This window comes from Ranitomeya variabilis, chromosome 6 (genome assembly GCF_051348905.1).
Source record: "Ranitomeya variabilis isolate aRanVar5 chromosome 6, aRanVar5.hap1, whole genome shotgun sequence".
NCBI lineage: Eukaryota > Metazoa > Chordata > Amphibia > Anura > Dendrobatidae > Ranitomeya > Ranitomeya variabilis.
Genome location: NC_135237.1, coordinates 548,996,033 through 549,018,995, shown reverse-complemented (window position 1 = coordinate 549,018,995; position 22,963 = coordinate 548,996,033). Strand labels below are relative to the sequence as shown.

General features: G+C 44.7%; 1 protein-coding gene across 1 annotated transcript in view; it reads left to right on the top strand.

Moving 5' to 3' along the window:
- The window catches only part of KCNQ3 (potassium voltage-gated channel subfamily Q member 3), a 262,622-nt gene extending 243,786 nt beyond the window's left edge, over window positions 1-18,836 (top strand). The window contains exons 12-15 of the mRNA XM_077271251.1: window positions 13,457-13,588; window positions 13,712-13,834; window positions 14,358-14,436; window positions 15,686-18,836. Coding sequence (XP_077127366.1) covers window positions 13,457-13,588; window positions 13,712-13,834; window positions 14,358-14,436; window positions 15,686-16,408 — 1,057 coding nt within the window. The 3' untranslated portion in view covers window positions 16,409-18,836. The remainder of the gene's footprint in view (window positions 1-13,456; window positions 13,589-13,711; window positions 13,835-14,357; window positions 14,437-15,685) is intronic.
- Window positions 18,837-22,963: the final 4,127 nt, after the last annotated feature.

The following is a 22,963-nucleotide window of genomic DNA, read 5'->3' as shown; positions in this document are numbered from 1 at the left end:
GCGACAAGGGGGTAAAAATGACGGCTGTGCTGCGTCACATGACAAAGGAAAGTTCCACCTACTGGACGGTTGAACGCTGTGAGGGGACACATTTCATAAGTGTTAGGTTCAGCATCTGCAAGGAGCACCACGAAAAGAGGCACTTTTTCCCTTTGCATCATTACTGCTGCACAAGGTGGCTCCTTCAGTAACAAACGCCTGGGGGGGGGGGGGGACAGGTTCCCTTAAATTTAACTTGTTGTGCCTGCGTGGCGGTCGCAGTACACGTTGCCGTATACACAGCAGGGGAACAGCTGGCGGTGCTGAACCCCACTAACACATTGGCGAGGTGTTTGGCTCTGTGCGTACAGCACTTCTGGACGGCAACTGGCGGTGTTGGAGCCCAGGGACAGGTGGAGGAGGAGGAGGTTGGAGGAAGTAGGAGGGATTGCCACACACACAGCAGGGGAACAGCTGACGTTACTGAACCCCAATAACAGAGGAGGGACTGTTGACTGTGCGTACAGCACTTCTGGACGGCAACTGGCGGTGTTGGAGCCCAGGGACAGGTGGAGGAGGAGGAGGTTGGAGGAGGTAGGAGGGATTGCCACACACACAGCAGGGGAACAGCTGACGTTACTGAACCCCAATAACAGAGGAGGGACTGTTGACTGTGCGTACAGCACTTCTGGACGGCAACTGGCGGTGTTGGAGCCCAGGGACAGGTGGAGGAGGAGGAGGTTGGAGGAGGTAGGAGGGATTGCCACACACACAGCAGGGGAACAGCTGACGTTACTGAACCCCAATAACAGAGGAGGGACTGTTGACTGTGCGTACAGCACTTCTGGACGGCAACTGGCGGTGTTGGAGCCCAGGGGCAGGTGGAGGAGGAGGAGGTAGGAGGGATTGCCACACACACAGCAGGGGAACAGCTGATGTTACTGAACCCCAATAACAGAGGAGGGACTGTTGACTGTGCGTACAGCACTTCTGGACGGCAACTGGCGGTGTTGGAGCCCAGGGACAGGTGGAGGAGGATGAGGTAGGAGGAGGTAGGAGGGATTGCCACACACACAGCAGGGGAACAGCTGACGTTACTGAACCCCAATAACAGAGGAGGGACTGTTGACTGTGCGTACAGCACTTCTGGACGGCAACTGGCGGTGTTGGAGCCCAGGGACAGGTGGAGGAGGAGGAGGTAGGAGGAGGTAGGAGGGATTGCCACACACACAGCAGGGGAACAGCTGACGTTACTGAACCCCAATAACAGAGGAGGGACTGTTGACTGTGCGTACAGCACTTCTGGACGGCAACTGGCGGTGTTGGAGCCCAGGGGCAGGTGGAGGAGGAGGAGGTTGGAGGAGGTAGGAGGGATTGCCACACACACAGCAGGGGAACAGCTGACGTTACTGAACCCCAATAACAGAGGAGGGACTGTTGACTGTGCGTACAGCACTTCTGGACGGCAACTGGCGGTGTTGGAGCCCAGGGACAGGTGGAGGAGGAGGAGGTTGGAGGAGGTAGGAGGGATTGCCACACACACAGCAGGGGAACAGCTGACGTTACTGAACCCCAATAACAGAGGAGGGACTGTTGACTGTGCGTACAGCACTTCTGGACGGCAACTGGCGGTGTTGGAGCCCAGGGACAGGTGGAGGAGGAGGAGGTTGGAGGAGGTAGGAGGGATTGCCACACACACAGCAGGGGAACAGCTGACGTTACTGAACCCCAATAACAGAGGAGGGACTGTTGACTGTGCGTACAGCACTTCTGGACGGCAACTGGCGGTGTTGGAGCCCAGGGACAGGTGGAGGAGGAGGAGGTTGGAGGAGGTAGGAGGGATTGCCACACACACAGCAGGGGAACAGCTGACGTTACTGAACCCCAATAACAGAGGAGGGACTGTTGACTGTGCGTACAGCACTTCTGGACGGCAACTGGCGGTGTTGGAGCCCAGGGACAGGTGGAGGAGGAGGAGGTTGGAGGAGGTAGGAGGGATTGCCACACACACAGCAGGGGAACAGCTGATGTTACTGAACCCCAATAACAGAGGAGGGACTGTTGACTGTGCGTACAGCACTTCTGGACGGCAACTGGCGGTGTTGGAGCCCAGGGACAGGTGGAGGAGGAGGAGGTAGGAGGAGGTAGGAGGGATTGCCACACACACAGCAGGGGAACAGCTGACGTTACTGAACCCCAATAACAGAGGAGGGACTGTTGACTGTGCGTACAGCACTTCTGGACGGCAACTGGCGGTGTTGGAGCCCAGGGGCAGGTGGAGGAGGAGGAGGTTGGAGGAGGTAGGAGGGATTGCCACACACACAGCAGGGGAACAGCTGACGTTACTGAACCCCAATAACAGAGGAGGGACTGTTGACTGTGCGTACAGCACTTCTGGACGGCAACTGGCGGTGTTGGAGCCCAGGGACAGGTGGAGGAGGAGGAGGTTGGAGGAGGTAGGAGGGATTGCCACACACACAGCAGGGGAACAGCTGACGTTACTGAACCCCAATAACAGAGGAGGGACTGTTGACTGTGCGTACAGCACTTCTGGACGGCAACTGGCGGTGTTGGAGCCCAGGGACAGGTGGAGGAGGAGGAGGTTGGAGGAGGTAGGAGGGATTGCCACACACACAGCAGGGGAACAGCTGACGTTACTGAACCCCAATAACAGAGGAGGGACTGTTGACTGTGCGTACAGCACTTCTGGACGGCAACTGGCGGTGTTGGAGCCCAGGGACAGGTGGAGGAGGAGGAGGTTGGAGGAGGTAGGAGGGATTGCCACACACACAGCAGGGGAACAGCTGACGTTACTGAACCCCAATAACAGAGGAGGGACTGTTGACTGTGCGTACAGCACTTCTGGACGGCAACTGGCGGTGTTGGAGCCCAGGGGCAGGTGGAGGAGGAGGAGGTAGGAGGGATTGCCACACACACAGCAGGGGAACAGCTGATGTTACTGAACCCCAATAACAGAGGAGGGACTGTTGACTGTGCGTACAGCACTTCTGGACGGCAACTGGCGGTGTTGGAGCCCAGGGACAGGTGGAGGAGGATGAGGTAGGAGGAGGTAGGAGGGATTGCCACACACACAGCAGGGGAACAGCTGACGTTACTGAACCCCAATAACAGAGGAGGGACTGTTGACTGTGCGTACAGCACTTCTGGACGGCAACTGGCGGTGTTGGAGCCCAGGGACAGGTGGAGGAGGAGGAGGTAGGAGGAGGTAGGAGGGATTGCCACACACACAGCAGGGGAACAGCTGACGTTACTGAACCCCAATAACAGAGGAGGGACTGTTGATTGTGCGTACAGCACTTCTGGACGGCAACTGGCGGTGTTGGAGCCCAGGGGCAGGTGGAGGAGGAGGAGGTTGGAGGAGGTAGGAGGGATTGCCACACACACAGCAGGGGAACAGCTGACGTTACTGAACCCCAATAACAGAGGAGGGACTGTTGACTGTGCGTACAGCACTTCTGGACGGCAACTGGCGGTGTTGGAGCCCAGGGACAGGTGGAGGAGGAGGAGGTTGGAGGAGGTAGGAGGGATTGCCACACACACAGCAGGGGAACAGCTGACGTTACTGAACCCCAATAACAGAGGAGGGACTGTTGACTGTGCGTACAGCACTTCTGGACGGCAACTGGCGGTGTTGGAGCCCAGGGACAGGTGGAGGAGGAGGAGGTTGGAGGAGGTAGGAGGGATTGCCACACACACAGCAGGGGAACAGCTGACGTTACTGAACCCCAATAACAGAGGAGGGACTGTTGACTGTGCGTACAGCACTTCTGGACGGCAACTGGCGGTGTTGGAGCCCAGGGGCAGGTGGAGGAGGAGGAGGTTGGAGGAGGTAGGAGGGATTGCCACACACACAGCAGGGGAACAGCTGACGTTACTGAACCCCAATAACAGAGGAGGGACTGTTGACTGTGCGTACAGCACTTCTGGACGGCAACTGGCGGTGTTGGAGCCCAGGGACAGGTGGAAAAGCAGAGGAACACAATGTAGGCCGAAGCCTGAGAAAGTCGAAAGGGAACCTTTAACCCCCCCCCAAGGCGTTTGTAGCTGAAAGAGCCAGCTTGTGCAGCACAAAAGATGCAAAAGGAAAAGGTGGCTCTTTTCATCATGCTCCTTGCAAACACAGAACTAAACACTTATAAAATGTGTCCCCTGCAACCGTAAAACCGTCCCGGAGGTGGGACTTTCCTTCGTAATGTGACGCAGCACAGCCGTCATTCCTACCCCCCCGGCGCCGCGCACCGGCTCCTCAGCGTTGTTTTATTCCGTCCCGGAGCCTGCGCTGTTATGTTATCCCGTGGCCAGGCACACTTAGCGCTGCCCGTCTTCTGGCATCATTTGGTGTCAGGATGGCTGCGCCTGTGCGGCCGCGCTGGCAGAGAGCCCGCCTCGCAGTGTCTTCTGATTTAATCCCACTGGGGGCCTGGGATCCATGGACATGCGCAGTGCATATCCTCGCCTCTCACTCCCCTCCCTACGGCTTCTTAAGACTGTGCGGTGTCACGGCCGTGGCATGCTATTAGGGACCAGCTGACACCGAACAGTCTGAAGAAGCCATAGGGAAATGAGTGAGAGGTGGAGGTTCAGATATGCACTGCGCATGTCCATGGATCCCAGGCCCCCAGTGGGATTAAATCAGAAGACACTGCGAGGCGGGCTCTCTGCCAGCACGGCCGCACAGGCGCAGCCATCCTGACACCAAATGATGCCAGAAGACGGGCAGCGCTAAGTGTGCCTGGCCACGGGATAACATAACAGCGCAGGCTCCGGGACGGAATCAAACAACGCTGAGGAGCCGGTGCGCGGCGCCGGGGGGGTAGGAATGACGGCTGTGCTGCGTCACATTACGAAGGAAAGTCCCACCTCCGGGACGGTTTTACGGTATCAGTGGACACATTTTATAAGTGTTAAGTTCTGCGTGTGCAAGGAGCTAAACAAAAATAGCTACCTTTTCCTTGTGCAGCATTACTGCTGCACAAGGTGGCTCTTTCAGTAACAAACGCCTTGGGGGGGGGGGGGACAGATTCCCTTACATTTCAGTTGTTGTGTCAGCGTGGCGGTCGCATGACACATTGCCGGCTACACAGCTGGGGATCAGCTGACGTTACTGAAACCCAATAACACTGGGTCGTATGTTTTGACTGTGCAGACGGCACTTCTGAGCCTCAACTGGCGGTGTTGGAGCCCAGGAATTTAAGTTCAGGTGGTAGAAAGATGAACACAACAGGAGACCTGGATAACGTATACAGTGACCTAATTATTTAATCAGGAGGAGGAGTGGCAAATTCCTGCGAGATCCAGGCCTTGTTCATTTTCAGGAAAGTAAGCCGGTCAACGTTATCGGAGGATAGTCGCATGCGACGGTCAGTTAGTACACCACCTGCAGCACTAAAGACACGTTCCGATAATACACTGGCCGCAGGGCAAGACAGCACCTCCAATGCATACTGGCTTAGCTCTGGCCATGTATCCAGCTTTGAGACCCAAAACTTGAAAGGGGAAGAGCCGTCTGGGAGTACAGCAAGAGGGCAAGACATGTAGTCTGTCACCATCTGACGGAACCGTTGCCTCCTGCTGACTGGAGCCGTCTGTGATGGTGTAGACTTTTGTGGGGGGCACAGAAAACTGTGCCACAGTTGGGCCATACTGGTCTTGCCTTGGGCAGAGGCACTGCTTCTGCTCCCTCTTTGTGCAGAGCCTCCACCACTGCCTGGACGCACTGAGCTGCTTTGGAATGCACTAGCAGCACTTCTCTCAGTTGGAATGGAGAAGATGATGGAATTGACCAGTGTGTCTTGGTACTCCCGCATTTTTCGCTCCCGGTTCAACGGTGTGATGAGGCTTTCTACGTTGTCCCGGTAGCGAGGATCGAGGAGGGTGAACACCCAATAATCAGACATGTTGAGAATGTGGGCGATGCGGCGGTCGTTTCTCAGGCACTGCAGCATGTAATCCACCATGTGCTGCAGACTGCCAACTGCCCAAGAAACGCTGTCCCCTGCTGGAGGCGTGATCTCTGCCTGCTCGTCATCACCCCACCCTCGCTGTACACACTGAGTACTGGACAATTCGGTAACTCCCTCCTCTGGACGGACGTCTTCCTCCTCCATTGACTCCTCCTCATCCTCCTCACAAACTGTCCCCTGCCTACGCGTTTGTGAGGAACCACGTGGCGCTGACTGTCCAGAAGATGATGGAAATGGTGAATCCTCATCCTCCACCTCTTCCACAACATCATCCCTTAGCGCTTGCAGTGATTTTTCAAGCAGGCAGATAAGGGGGACAGTCATGCTGACTAGTGCATCATCTGCACTCGCCATCCGCGTGGAATAATCAAAGGGACGCAAAACCTGGCAGACGTCATTCATAGTGGCCCACTCTGTGGTTGTGAAGTCTGTACGGCGCTGACTGCGACTTTTTTGCGCCTGAAGCAGCTGGTACTCCATTACAGCTTGCTGCTGCTCACACAACCGCTCCAACATATGTAACGTGGAATTCCACCTGGTAGGTAGGTCACATATGATGCGATGTTCCGGCAGGCGGTGTCGGCGCTGCAGAGCCGCAATGCGCGCTTTTGCCGTGCTGGAACGCCGCAAGTGAGCACACTCTAGGCGGACCTTGTGCAGCAGTGCATCAAGATCCGGATAGTCCCTCAAAAAGCTCTGCACGACCAAATTGAGCACATGTGCCAGACATGGGATGTGAGTGAGGTTGCCGAGGCCCAGAGCTGCCACCAGATTTCGGCCATTATCACACACTACCATGCCTGGCTGGAGATTCGCTGGCACAAACCACACATCGCTCTCCTGCTTGATGGCATTCCAGAGCTCCTGCGCTGTGTGGCTACGATTCCCCAAAAAAATTAATTTCAACACGGCCTGTTGACGTTTGGCCACGGCTGTGCTCATGTCGGTCGTAACAGGTACACGTTCATCACGGGTCCATGTGGAGGTGGACTGTGACGGCTCCTGCAGCGAGGAGGAATTCTGAGGAACTGGTGTAAGAGGAGGAGGAGGAGTCAATGCGTACAGAATGGATTCCTGCAATCCTTGGAGTGGGCAGGACACGTCCTGCGCCACTCGCACGGTCTGTACCTGGCTCAACAACATTAACCCAATGGGCAGTGAGGGAAAGGTATCGCCCCTGTCCATGTTGACTGGTCCACGCATCGGTGGTGAGGTGGACCTTGCTACTGACGGCGTTCAGTAGCGCGTGTTTTATGTGTCCCTCCACATGCTTGTGCAGGGCAGGGACGGCTTGCCTGCTGAAGTAAAAGCGGCTGGGCACATTGTACTGTGGGACTGCCAATGACATCAAGTCACGGAAGCTGTCAGTCTCCACCAGCCTGAATGACAGCATTTCCAGTGACAGAAGTTTGGCAATGCCTGCAGTCAGAGCCTGTGCTCGTGGGTGGTTTGACGAGAAAGGCCGCCTTTTCTCCCATGCCTGTACTACCGATGGCTGTAGACTGGGCTGGGAGTGTGTGGATGACTGGGAAAGTGGCGCTGCGGGTGGAATTACAGCGGGTCTCTGGACAACAGGGCCAGAGGTTCTTCCACGGCGATCCTGGGAGGAAGCCGAACCAGCTGCGTGTGAGCTAGAGGAAGAGGCAACACGAGCTGAAGAGGTGGTAGCTGCCGCTGTTGGTTGGCCTACCTCTTCAGTGTGTTTTTCTAACTCCGCCGGGTGCCTGTTGCGCACATGTTTCCACATGTTGGAGGTATTGAGGTTGCTGACATTTTTCCCTCTTTTTACTTTTTGATGACACACGTTGCATCTGACATAGCAAATGTCATCTGCAACTGTGTCAAAAAAGGACCAGGCACTGCAAGTCTTGGGAGCGCCCTTTTTGGCTTTTGGAAGAGACATGCTCCTAACGGGTGCCAAAGCGGAGGCTGCAGGATCCGCAGTCTTCCCCCTCCCTCTCTGGGCCGTACGGGGAATCTCTTCCTCAGAGCTGCTCCCACCACCTTCCTGTCCCTCACGCCAAGATGGGTCGAGGACCTCATCATCTACACTACCCTCTGCCCCCAACTGCTCCTCCTGGGTAGTCTCAGCAGCAGAGCACGCACCAGTAAGTGGCACCTGAGTGTCATCATCAGCTGATGCGGCCTGCGATGTGGTGACCGGAGCCACTGGCCCACCCGCCTCTTCAGAGGAAGACAGAAAAAGCTGTTGGGCATCACTGCACCCTGCCTCTTCTTCCATTTCTCCAATGCTGCTTGGCTGGCCCCCTGTTTCCAAGCCAAGAGATTCAGAGAACAGAAGTAGAGACGGCTCCTGTCCTGGGCTCTCTGTCTGCCTGGGCAATTTGGCAGGTGGTGAAGAGACAGATGGCTGCTCTCCAGTGCTCTGTGTCTGAGAGGATGTGGCACTAATGGAAGTTGATGCATTAGCTGCCATCCATCCAACAACGGCTTCAATTTGTTCTTCACGCAGCAGCGGTGTACGGCGCTCTGACACAAAGCTGCGCATGAACGACTGTTGCCTGGTGAAAGTGGGTGCTGATGAGTCACCGGTGCCCGCAGCAGGCACAGAATCCCCACGTCCCCTCCCTGCTCCGCGCCCACGCCCACGTGCCTTACTCACTGCCTTCTTCATCTTGGTTGACTGATAAAGATAAGCAGAAAAGTACTAACGGATTTGTGTGCTTATTCCTGAGCAACTCCTCCTAACAGGTATAAGAAACACTAATTTTCTAAAGTGTGGACTAGACTTTAATATGAGCTAATGTGGCCTACAGAAATGTAAAGTGGTGTAACTGGTGTGTTTGGTGAACTTTATTATTTATTTCTTTTTTGGGGGCTGAACTGACAACAGATAGAGCTGCAGTCACACGGAGACCGTGCAGACAGACGTAAACGGCGCTGCAAGGCCCAAAAACCCTCCTCTACTTTATCCTATGTAGTGTTTTTCCACAAATTAGCTGGAGACGGGTGGAAAGACACTAATAGGATTTTTTTAAATTAATTAGCAGCAGACTACACTACTTGAAAAAAAATTAAAATTGATTTGGCGGTATGACGCAGTGAACAACCCTGAGCTGGAGACAACCAGGCTACGGCTGCTCACAGACTACAGGGCGAGCTGCAGTCACACGGAGACCGTGCAGACAGACGTAAACGGCGCTGCAAGGCCCAAAAACCCTCCTCTACTTTATCCTATGTAGTGTTTTTCCACAAATTAGCTGGAGACGGGTGGAAAGACACTAATAGGATTTTTTTAAATTAATTAGCAGCAGACTACACTACTTGAAAAAAAATTAAAATTGATTTGGCGGTATGACGCAGTGAACAACCCTGAGCTGGAGACAACCAGGCTACGGCTGCTCACAGACTACAGGGCGAGCTGCAGTCACACGGAGACCGTGCAGACAGCCGTAAACGGCGCTGCAAGGCCCAAAAACCCTCCTCTACTTTATCCTATGTAGTGTTTTTCCACAAATTAGCTGGAGACGGGTGGAAAGACACTAATAGGATTTTTTAAAATTAATTAGCAGCAGACTACACTACTTGAAAAAAAATTAAAATTGATTTGGCGGTATGACGCAGTGAACAACCCTGAGCTGGAGACAACCAGGCTACGGCTGCTCACAGACTACAGGGCGAGCTGCAGTCACACGGAGACCGTGCAGACAGCCGTAAACGGCGCTGCAAGGCCCAAAAACCCTCCTCTACTTTATCCTATGTAGTGTTTTTCCACAAATTAGCTGGAGACGGGTGGAAAGACACTAATAGGATTTTTTTAAATTAATTAGCAGCAGACTACACTACTTGAAAAAAAATAAAAAAAAATAAAAAAGAACAGTATGAGGCAATGAACCACCCTCCCTGAACTGAATACAACCAGCTATGGATGGCCTATGTGGCTGCACTCAGACTAGAGAGTGGGCTGCACACACACACACAGACCTTGCAGATCGCTGTGAAAACAGCGCTACAAGGCAAAAGCAAGGTGAATAGTAGGTGAACACAGCGGTTGCTAAATTAGCCTTTGGAAAGCACAAAGAAGCAAATCGCTATCTCTAAACTGTCCCTCAGTCAGCAAACAGCGTCCTGTCACTAACTGAATTCACAGCAGAGTGATCGCAAAATGGCGCCAGCGACTTTTAAACTGCATCATGACATCATTTCAGCAGCCAATCACAGCCTTGCCAGTAATTTCATGCCCTCCATGCTAAACAGGATGTGCCCACACTTGGAATCATTCTCATTGGCTGAATTTCGGAATTTTGAATCTGGGAACTTCCGATTCCGGTATCCGATACGCGGCAAGTATCGGAATCCCGGTATCGGAATTCCGATACCGCAAGTATCGGCCGATACCCGATACTTGCGGTATCGGAATGCTCAACACTATTCATGAATATAACTACTATAATACTGCCCCTATGTACAAGAATATAACTACTATAATACTGCTCCCTATGTACAATAATATAACTATTATAATACTGCCCCTATGTACAATAATATAACTATTATAATACTGCCCCTATGTACAAGAATATAACTACTATAATACTGCCCCTATGTTCATGAATATATCTACTATAATAATAATGCTCCTATGTACGAGAATATAACTACTATAATACTGCCCCTATGTACAAGAATATAACTACTATAATACTGCTCCTATGTACAAGAATATAACTGTTATAATACTACCCCTATGTACAAGAATATAACTACTATAATACTGCCCCTATGGAGAAGAATATAACTACTATAATACTGCTCCTATGTACAAGAATATAACTGTTATAATACTACCCCTATGTACAAGAATATAACTACTATAATACTGCCCCTATGGAGAAGAATATAACTACTATAATACTGCTCCTATGTACAAGAATATAACTACTATAATACTGCCCCTATGTACAAGAATATAACTACTATAATACTGCCCCTATGGAGAAGAATATAACTACTATAATGCTGCTCCCTATGTACAAGAATATAACTACTATAATACTGCTCCTATGTACAAGAATATAATTGCTATAATACTGCTCCTGTGTGCAAGAATATAACTACTATAATACTGCCCCTTATGTGCAAGAATATAACTACTATAATACTGCCCCTATGTACAAGAATATAACTACTATAATACTGCCCCTCTGTACAAGAATATAATTACTATAATACTTCTCCTATGTACAAGAATATAACTACTATAATACTGCTCCTATGTACAAGAATATAACTACTATAATACTGCCCCTATGTACAAGAATATAACTACTATAATACTGCCCCTATGTACAAGAATATAACTATTATAATACTGCCCCTATGTACAAGAATATAACTACTATAATACTGCTCCTATGTACAGGAATATAACTACTATAATACTGCTCCTATGTACAGGAATATAACTGCTATAATACTGCCCCTCTGTACAAGAATATAACTACTATAATACTGCCCCTATGTACAAGAATATAACTATTATAGTACTGTTCCTATGTTCAAGAATATAACTACTATAATACTGCTCCTATGTACAAGAATATAACTACTATAATACTGCCCCTATGTACAAGAATATAACTACTATAATACTGCTCCCTATGTACAATAATATAACTATTATAATACTGCCCCTATGTACAAGAATATAACTATTATAATACTGCCCCTATGTACAAGAATATAACTACTATAATACTGCTCCTATGTATAAGAATATACCTGCTATAATACTGCCCCTCTGTACAAGAATATAACTACTATAATACTGCCCCTATGTACAAGAATATAACTACTATAATACTGCCCCTATGTACAAGAATATAACTACTATAATACTGCCCCTATGTACAAGAATATAATTACTATAATACTTCTCCTATGTACAAGAATATAACTACTATAATACTGCTCCTATGTACAAGAATATAACTACTATAATACTGCCCCTATGTACAAGAATATAACTACTATAATACTGCCCCTATGTACAAGAATATAACTATTATAATACTGCCCCTATGTACAAGAATATAACTACTATAATACTGCTCCTATGTACAGGAATATAACTACTATAATACTGCTCCTATGTACAGGAATATAACTGCTATAATACTGCCCCTCTGTACAAGAATATAACTACTATAATACTGCCCCTATGTACAAGAATATAACTATTATAGTACTGTTCCTATGTTCAAGAATATAACTACTATAATACTGCTCCTATGTACAAGAATATAACTACTATAATACTGCCCCTATGTACAAGAATATAACTACTATAATACTGCTCCCTATGTACAATAATATAACTATTATAATACTGCCCCTATGTACAAGAATATAACTATTATAATACTGCCCCTATGTACAAGAATATAACTACTATAATACTGCTCCTATGTATAAGAATATACCTGCTATAATACTGCCCCTCTGTACAAGAATATAACTACTATAATACTGCCCCTATGTACAAGAATATAACTACTATAATACTGCCCCTATATACAAGAATATAACTACTATAATACTGCTCCTATGTACAGGAATATAACTACTATAATACTGCCCCTATGTACAAGAATATAACTACTATAATACTGCCCCTATGTACAAGAATATAACTATTATAATACTGTTCCTATGTTCAAGAATATAACTACTATAATACTGCTCCTATGTACAAGAATATAACTACTATAATACTGCCCCTATGTACAAGAATATAACTACTATAATACTGCTCCCTATGTACAATAATATAACTATTATAATACTGCCCCTATGTACAAGAATATAACTATTATAATACTGCCCCTATGTACAAGAATATAACTACTATAATACTGCTCCTATGTACAAGAATATAACTGCTATAATACTGCCCCTCTGTACAAGAATATAACTACTATAATACTGCCCCTATGTACAAGAATATAACTACTATAATACTGCCCCTATATACAAGAATATAACTACTATAATACTGCCCCTATGTACAATAATATAACTACTATAATACTGTCCTTATGTACAAGAATATAACTACTATAATACTGCCCCTATGTACAATAATATAACTACTATAATACTGTCCTTATGTACAAGAATATAACTACTATAATACTGCCCCTATGTACAATAATATAACTACTATAATACTGTCCTTATGTACAAGAATATAACTACTATAATACTGCTCCTATGTACAAGAATATAACTGCTATAATAGGTCAGAAAGGGGTTAAAAGAAAAATAACGCAGAAATGAAGAACAGATAAAAATAACGCAAACCTGATAAAAAAAGGTCCAAATAGAAAAATGAATTACGTCCTTCATGTTTATGGTGATCATATCTTGAACTTACTAGAGTGAATAGAAAAAAAGTAAAGGGTGATCATGTTGTCTGGGCTGTGTGTTAGTAATTGTGGTTGTGGTAAAGACTCCTTTCATCTCCCGTGCAGAATACTACAATTTTTGTTACGTAAGAAAAAATTTAAGGAGACGCTGAGGCCTTATGATGTGAAGGACGTTATAGAGCAATATTCTGCAGGCCACCTGGACATGCTCTCCAGAATTAAATACCTCCAGTCCAGGTCAGCCATTACTCCTCTTTTTGTTTTTCCTCAGTATTCCATTATTTTTTGATTTTTCAAAGTTCAATATCCAAAAAGAGGTCTAACACTTTGATACATAATGTTTTCATTCTTCATCCTCAGAATAGACATGGTCTTTGCTCCAGGTCCTCTTTCAACACCCAAACATAAAAAGTCCCAGAAAGGAACGAGTGGTGGTGGTGGTGGTGGTGGCGGATACGGGTATCCATCCCAACAGTCTCCAAGGTAAAAGTGATGTCCAGTATGGACCTGTACATGGTAAAAGATGACTACTTGTTAATTTATTTAATGGTAAATCACATATTTTATGTACTCAAAAAGCCAAGGAGATAATGCAGGTCACCTTTAAGTCCTGGTTTTACCGTAGTCTTTTGTTGAGGTTCTTGGTGATCCACTTACCCTTAGTTACAGCTGGCTCAGTTTAGTTTCCCCTGAGTTCACTTCCATTGAAGCTACCATGGCCATGAACTGGAGCTACCATGGCAAGCTGGAACTTTTTTTGAAGACCCTTATAGAACAGTTTTTTGGAGGCTCTAATAGAGACCTGGATACCTTTGATACTGGGATCCGTGCAAGACTCTCAATCTCCAAACATACCTCATTGTTAGCGAAAAAGTTTTGTGGAAAATGGCCTCAGGAACTGGAAAGGGGTTGAAGACCAAAGCACCATAACGGGGGATCAGTAGAAGCATTGGTGGGGACCACCATCTTTGTTGTGTTTGTCACTGCTTTATTTTTATTTTTCTAGGCACGATCCCTATGGGTCCAAAGCTTCAGATTTTGAAGACCAAAGTATGATGGGAAAATTTGTGAAAGTAGAGAGACAGGTACTGTGATGTATCTTGAAAATTTTTGATCCAATTCTTTTTTTTTTATGTTTTGCTCAAATTTTCTTGAATTATGCTGGTTTTATAATGTGGAAAACAGCGGCGTTTAGCTTGTGTAATGGGATGTTGCAGAGGTTTTTTTAAGTCATTTTTTCTTTTCGCTTTTGTGAAACTTTTTGCATTGTTTTTTTTTTTTATACAGTAATCTTTAATGGTGCTTGTTTGAAGAATTTGGCACAAATTCAGAGATGCTTTTATATATTCTTTTAACCTATTTTTTAAGAAAAAAATAATTAGATAGATTTTGTGCTCCATTAGGATACTGGAGTAAAATTGCACAAAAAAAGAAATTGCTGTATTTTGAAAAGTTTCAAATGATAAATTATCTGAAAACTATTTGGGATGAAAACCATGTCCATATTATTGAACAAACCTAATAACTGACAAGGACTGAAAAAACTAGCGTTAAAGTAGTATAAAACTCATAATGAACTTTGAGCAAAAAATGCCAAAATGTAAATGCTTATAACCCAAACATTTAAGGCCTGATTCATCAATTGCTGTCTTTTATTTCTCTTTTGGGGCCAAATTCTATATTACATTTGTGCCTTATTTTCATATTTTGGTGTTTTTAGTTTGTTCGCGATTTGTAAAAAAAATTTCTCTTGATTTTCACCTTTTTTAAAGTTTATTTTATGTTGGTTTTTTTTATGTTCATCAATGTGGTCACGGTTTTTTGTTTTCCAGATCTCTTCAGCTGATTTCATATTTTTGAGAAAATACTGTTCATTCACCCATCCCCGGCACTGGAGTTACATACATCTTTTATTTATTAGCAATATTTGTGACATTTTAGCACAATGTGTGATTTTTAGCTGAAAGTTCGTAGGAAAGGGTTTCAAGAAAAAAAAAAGAAAGATCAATTTTGGCTTTGCGCAAAATTAATGCTTTTGAATAATTTGGCGCAATAAACGTTAACGAATACACAAAACAAAAATAACTAAAGTGACTTCATAAAAACTGCAAATAATCAATCGAGCCCTAAACTTTTAGATGGTGAATCGGGGATTTAGTCTAAAGTTTGGTTGATTGTTTAGAAAACACTGGCTGAACTCTATAATGAGGAATGTAATGGTAATTTTGGCTTGCCCTTTGAATTTTCGTCAGTCTTTTAGATCTGAAATATTTGGAATTTTATCTTATATTCTTGATTGATGACTTTATTTTGGCTAATTTGTTTCACCCCCAGGTCCAAGATATGGAAAAGAAATTAGACTTTTTGGTGGATATGCACTTGCAGCATATGGACCAACTTCAGGTCCAGGTAACTGAGTACTACCCACTTAGAGAGTCCCAAACGGAAGTGGATGGTGAGGAGAACCGATATTCGGAGGTTGGCAGGCTCGTTTATAATTATACAGAGTCCTGCACTCATGGAAATCCCTACGACATGCATCAAGTTTCTTTTAATAAGTTGGATCAGTATGGGTTCTTCGATAACTACCCGGTAGAATTTACCGCAACCATGCCTTTTAATGGTGAAAACTGTTCTAGGAGGAGCATGACCTCCTCACCCAACTATACCGAAAGGCCAACAGTTTTGCCTATTCAGACTTTGATAGACACTCGGGTCAACTTTCGACACGAAAGAGAAATCTCAAGCCCGTATGCCGAAAGGGACTCTCCGATCCATAGAAGAAGTTTCACCAGAGATAGCGACACCCCTCTATCTCTCCTCTCGGTCAACCACGATGAACTTCAGAGGTCTCCAAGTGGTTTCAGTATTTCGCAAGAAAAAGAAGACTTTAATTTTGGCCCCAATGGCTCAACATGGATGAGAGAGAAACGTTACTTAGCGGAAGGTGAAACGGATACAGATACGGACCCATTCACGCCTAGCGGCCCTATGACCTTATCATCAACGGGAGACGCTATTTCAGATTCGGCATGGACACCTTCAAAACCTGTTTAAATCCGAGATGGCGGAGGTGGTTGTGGGGGGATTGACATTTTTTTCATACGATGTGCTAATTCTTTGTATAAGTCACGATACACTTTCCAAAGTTGAAAAAAAGAGGAAAAACACAACCAACGGCTAAATATGATGCATGTTTAACTCTGTACTCACGGCATCATCTCACATACGTTCCATCACTTTTATTTTGTTGCTCTTCACGAAAAAATGAAACAGCATTTTAGATTCTAGCATGACTTGCATGTGTTTACATGATATGAGTGTAAAAAAAATTCTCTATTTTCTATTTTGTAACGATACGGCACATACCTTACCCATGGGTGGATCTATGCAGTAGGAAACTCCGATGTGAGCGACCATTCTATTACCATGAGATTTTTTTTCTTGTCATTGAGCAGCAGCGTCATTTATACCAAAAGTTTTCACATGTAGACAACTTTATCTTATTGACTCACTCTTGCGCCCTCCTGAAACTTTGATCTAACACTTGTTTTCTGAATTCTTAGTTTTGTAATTTTTTTTTTTTTTTACACAACCTAATTTGTTGGAGAGTCAAACAGAAAATCCAGATATAAAAAGTGATTGGGTGATCGGAAGTGCCCAATATTTTGTAGAAGTTCTTCCCATTTATTTTACGATCTCGTTTCAGCACATTTTTAAGGGATAGGAACACTTTTGGAACAATTTTTTTCGCACCAGATGAGGTTAAAATGAAGCATTTTGCAAATAGTATACTGTTATGTGTATACAGATTCCAAGCAGACCTGAATGTTTCCATGGTTACAGACTACAAACCCAGTGTGTAGTCAGATCTCTGCTCTCTATATTCTGTTATCTACAGATTTGCCAGAAAAATTAGCATAAACCGGACTGCAGACTGTAAGGACATAGATGTGCATAGAAGCTGCGTATGCAAAACGGGAAGGAGATTTTTCCATTTTAGAACGATTTGCTAAATTTTTCCTTATTTTTTCACTTTAGCTGGATTAAAGGAATCCGTTATTGCAAAAATGTACATTCCTCAAACACTAAAGATGTAAAATGGATGTAATTAAAGGGGTTGTCTGCTACTTCTATATTAATGACAAATCTGTAGGATAAGTCATCAATATCAGATCAGTTCAACACCCGGCAGTCCCCTCGATCAGCTTTTATCAGCTCTGGTGGCAGTCGGATGTAAGCACAGAACACCACAGCGCCGTACACCGTTTGGTGTCCGCTACCGGTACTGCAGCTCAGCTTCTATTAAATAGAATGGGAGCTGATCTGCAGGACCTGGCAGCGACCACTACACAGCTGATTCGGTGGGAGTGCGGATTTTATTGCTCAAGATCTGGTATTGATGACGTATCAATCAATCAATTAACCATCGTACATGTAGGAAAATGCACTTGTATTTCTGTCATTAGAAACAACCACCGAAAATTTCGACTAAGCCATAGGTAGTAGCCACCTCACCTTTATTGGAAGGGTCCTATTTCTTGGGTGAGGTGGAGCTTTTCTTCAGGTCCCAACTGGGGGTGCTGTGTACAAGTTAGAAAGAGTTTTCCTTTATTACTTTTTAAATGTTTCAAAACGATTCCAATATACCAAAAAAAAGCACTAGACCACCCGTAGATATAGATTTATTTAGGAATGAGAAATTTACCCATTTACATTTATTTTAAAATAATATATAAATGTGCCATGTTCAAAAATGTCTTATTTAAATTCTGAAAAAAAAGTAAATATTTTCATTTAGGGCTAAAGTTTAGAAAATTTACCTTTAAAGGAGACCTTTAATTTTTTTTAATCTTATTGGAATTAGCCAATTTGATGTAATTGTATCAGTGTGTACCGATATAGCAGGCGCCAGGACATTGTAACAGTTGACACCAGGCAATTTTTTTATATACTGTATATTTCGGACTATAAGGCGCACCGGACCATAAGACGCCCCTAGGGGAAGAAAAGATTGAAGCAAAAAATGTGGTCAATTCTGTGCTTAATATCCCCTATTCTGATATATATGGTCCCCTCTTCCCTATCCTGGTATACATGGCCCCCTCATCCCTATCCTGGTATTCATGGCCCCCTCATCCCTATCCTGGTATGCATGGCCCCATCATCCATATCCTGGTATTCATGGCCCCCTCATCCCTATCCTGGTAGGCATGGTCCCACCCATCTCTATCCTGGTATGCAGGGCACCCATCTCTTTCTTGGTAAGCATGGCCATATCCTTATCCTGATATGATTGGCCCCCATCCCCATCCTGGTATGCAGAGCCCCCATCTCCATCCTGGTATGCAGAGCCCCCATCTCCATCCTGGTATGCAGAGCCCCCATCTCCATCCTGGTATGCAGAGCCCCCATCTCCATCCTGGTATGCATGGCCCCATCCTGGTGTGATTAGCCCCATTCTCCATCCTGGTATGTATGGTCCCTTCAGAAAAACATAAAAAAAGCAAAACATTATACTTACCTTCCTGCTCTCCCTTGCAGTGTTTTGTTCCGATGCCAGTAGCTGCTTTATGCTTATGAGCAGCCATGGCGTCCTTACAAGCTGAGGACAACTGCCAGAATATACACTGCTCTCCACGCCGGGACCATGTGTGTGGAGAGCAGAGAGTATTCCTTGCTCTTTAATAGCGAGCACAGTGTCAGCCACAGCCGCCGGCTTCCTACAGATGCCAGGCGTTCACGTGTGCCGCTACTAAAGGGAATGAACATTGATTGCATTCCATGACCATGATTGCATTCGAGGGTACACGTGAACTCGCGGCAGCTGCAGGAAACCAGAGGCTGTAGCTAATAGCATGTCCGTGATTAAAGAGAAATGAATATTCACAGTCCCTTAAAGGGGTAGTCTCAAGTTTGAAAGTTATTCCCTATTAATGGGATGAGGGATTACTTTCCCATCGCTAGGTATTCGAGAACCCGAACTCTGAAGAGCGTCAATGAAATGATGCGGAAGTCGATCATGTGAACTGCCAATCTATTAATTCTAGTGGTAGTGCCGAAGATCAGCCAAATGCAATCTTTGGTGCTCCCATTAAGGTTAAATGGAGCATGGTGCGCATGATCGACTTCCACTCCATTCGGCCAAAGTTCTTTATAGCACTCGACTTTCGGGATCATAGAATCATAGAACATTAGAGTTGGAAGGGACCTCCAGGGTCATCGTGTCCAACCCCCTGTTCAATGCAGCATTCACTAACCCATCTCACACAGATGTCTGTCCAGCCTCTGTTTGAAGACTTCCATTGAAGGAGAACTCACCACCTCTCGTGGCAGCCTGTTCCACTCATTGATCACCTTCACTGTCAAAAAGTTTTTTCTAATATCTAATCTGTATCTTCTCCATTTCAGTTTCATTCCATTGCTTCTCGTGTTTCCATGTGCAAATGAGAATAATGATGATCCCTCTACATGGTGACAGGCCTTCAGATACTTGTAGACAGCTATTAAGTCTCCTCTTAGCCTTCTTTTTTTAAAGCTAGACATTCCCAGATCCTTTATCCTTTCCTTGTAGGACATACTTTGCAGTTCGCTCACCATCCTGGTCGCTCTTCTCTGAACTTGCTCCAGTTTTTCAATGTCTTTTTTAAAATGTGGTGCCCAGAACTGGACACAGTATTCCAGATGAGGCCTGACCAAGGAGGAGTAGAGGGGGATAATTACTTCAGGTGATCTAGACTTTATGCTTCTCGTAATACATCCTAGAACTGTGTTTTACTTTTTTTGTTGCTGCATCACACTGTTGACTCATGTGCAGTCTGTGATCTATTAGTATAACCAAGTCTTTTCACACATGCTGTTGCTTAGTTCTATTCCTCCCATTCTGTAGATGTAATTTTTGTTTTTCTTGCGCAGATGTAGAATCTTGCATTTCTCCCTGTTAAATCCCATTCTATTAGTCGCTGACCATTGTTCCAGCTTATCTAGATCCTTCTGAATCTTTTCTCTGTCTTCTCTAGTGATAGCTATCCCACCTAGCTTTGCATCGTCGGCAAATTTGATCAGTTTACCTTCAGTTCCCTTATCTAGATCATTTATAAAAATGTTGAACAACCGTAGTGGTCAGACCTCCAGCAATGGGAAAGTTAATTCCTATATCATGACTTTAGAATACCCCTTTTAAGAGCCCATTTTGGAACTGTGTTTTTGTAACTATTTTTTTTAACATTTTAATAAAATTCACTCACAAGCTCCCTTCATGTCTGTATAAGCAGTAGAGAGTGCTTTCTGGTAGCTGCAATGAATGGGAGTGAATTGACAGAGAAATGTCATAGAGCAATACACCATTTAGGGGAGCCGAAACATAGCTGTTTGTCTGTGTATAGTGTTACTATCCTGTCTTTTCTGACCATTCAGCCAAATTATAGAGTTGTAATAGAGTTGTTATTAGCTCTAACCAAGATGACTCTGTTCATTCTGTCTCAGGCTACACAGCAAAAGGGACAAATGTGCTGCAGAAAGCAGGAAGTGTCAGCTTATTAATATATAACGTAGTTTATTTTCTGTAAAGAATTTAAGTGAGATATTGACTTACTGGATAATCACCCATAAGTGACACTGAAAAAAAAACATTTTATTCCCTACTCTGAAGAGTGATTTTGCATATTTGCATTGCGGTAGTCTCCATAGCTTATGCTGGATCCTGAGAAGTACAAGTAATTAGTATCTTTTTTTTTTTTTTACACCTGGTTTAGCCAATCTTAAATCACATCAATAACATAAAGCGGAAAACCGCAACTGGTCAACCATATGTTCGACATTCATCTAAAAGTATCAATGGTGAGAATGCTGGAAGGATTGAGGGCGCAGCTTCTCATTGCTGTGGGCCAATCCAATCTGTGATTTTGTCCTTGTACTTTGGAACTATCCCTGTCGTATTGATCAGCGTACCACACACTGTACCGTGACCTAGGGGGACTAAGGTGGGCACGGGGAGGCCGGGAACCTCCCTGCTCTACAAGAAGGTTCTGGCCTCCCTGAGCACACCTTAGGACATCGGTGTTATGCTGCACTGTCCAGTGTCCAGTGTATCGATGGGTAAACATTTAAAAAAGACATTTGAAAAACATTTCACTAGTGTTCTGTGGCATAAAGTCTATGTTAAAGGGATATTCCCACATTAGACACTCATGGACTCTCGTAAAGATGGGTCTGTGGGTCATGTGTTGCATTGTGAGGTTTTGTTGCATATCACAGTCACTGGCGCCAACAACAAGTCGTTAAATATAATTATCTTATTTTTATGAACCCAGAGCGTCTCCAGAATACTAGTAAAAATTCAAAAAATACAAGTTAAAAGTAAAAAGTTTACTTTCCATATCCCGTTTTATTTAATGACTAGCACCCTGATTATATTTTCATTATGGGACTTTTTTTTGTCAATTTTTTCCTCTTTTTTTTAAAAGATTCTTTTTACCCCTTCTCTTATAATCGATTTATTGCTACTTGGATTATTCCGTACATTTCAGCTTTTTTTGTCAATTTTTTGTATTTCTGTTATGTGACTCATATGCTTTTTTTTTTTTTGTGCTGAAGGTCAAATGTGTTTTTTCAAGGTCATAAACCAAAGGTCTTCATGGTCACCACCCGGCCGTTCGTTCTTCTCTGCGATGTCTTTGGTTGAGACTCTAGATACATTCCAGATAACCTCAGGGCACTTACTTGATATGGGTAAAGGCTATAGAAGCTCCTAGAATATCTATGCTGATACTAGAAAACTGCCACCATGTTACTGCATATCCTTCACCATGTAACTAAATATTCCACAAACACATAAAAGACAAGAAATTATAAAAAAAAAGTTTGTGTGGACGAAGCTTTAGTCATCACCTCCTGACTTCTTGGGATCTAAATTAGGGATGTATCATATTACTTTTTCCTTTTCTTTACTATGACACAAAAAATACATTGCATTACTTTTCCTATTTTGAGTTAAAACCTGCATTATACTCCAGAGCTGCATTCACAATTCTGCTGTTGCCCCAAAGACATAACATAGGGGAAGTGTTTTTACAGCATCTAGTATAAAGTATTTACTTTCTAGAGCAGAGATTATCGGTTGTAAACTCTTTCAAGTTATTGAACAAGTAGGGATAATCTGAAAGATTTCAGCTCATAAAATTGTAGAATGGTGAATGCAGCTCTGGAGTATGTAATTTAGAATAATTAAGTATGACAAATTGATAAATAATATTCCCATATTGACTTTCCTGAGATTCCACTCGAGTTCTGAAACACCAGTGGTGAGAGTACACAGAAGTGAGCGATCCCCATAGAAAAATGTTAGTGGGACAATTGATTTGTGCCCTCCGCTCTTCCTACAAGACTGGTGTCATTAAAGGGGCTTATGAAATGCTTCTTGTGATCTTATCCCATCTGCTGAAAAATGGAAATTCCTCCATAGCTGAAACCATAATTCTGCTGGTTGTCATTGAAGTCAAGAAGTTTATCGACAAACTCGCTGACTATTGCTTAGTTGCACTTCTGTAATGCAAGTGGCATTTATTTATTTTTTTCTTACATGATATTACTGTAGAGATCCTTATGTAAAGA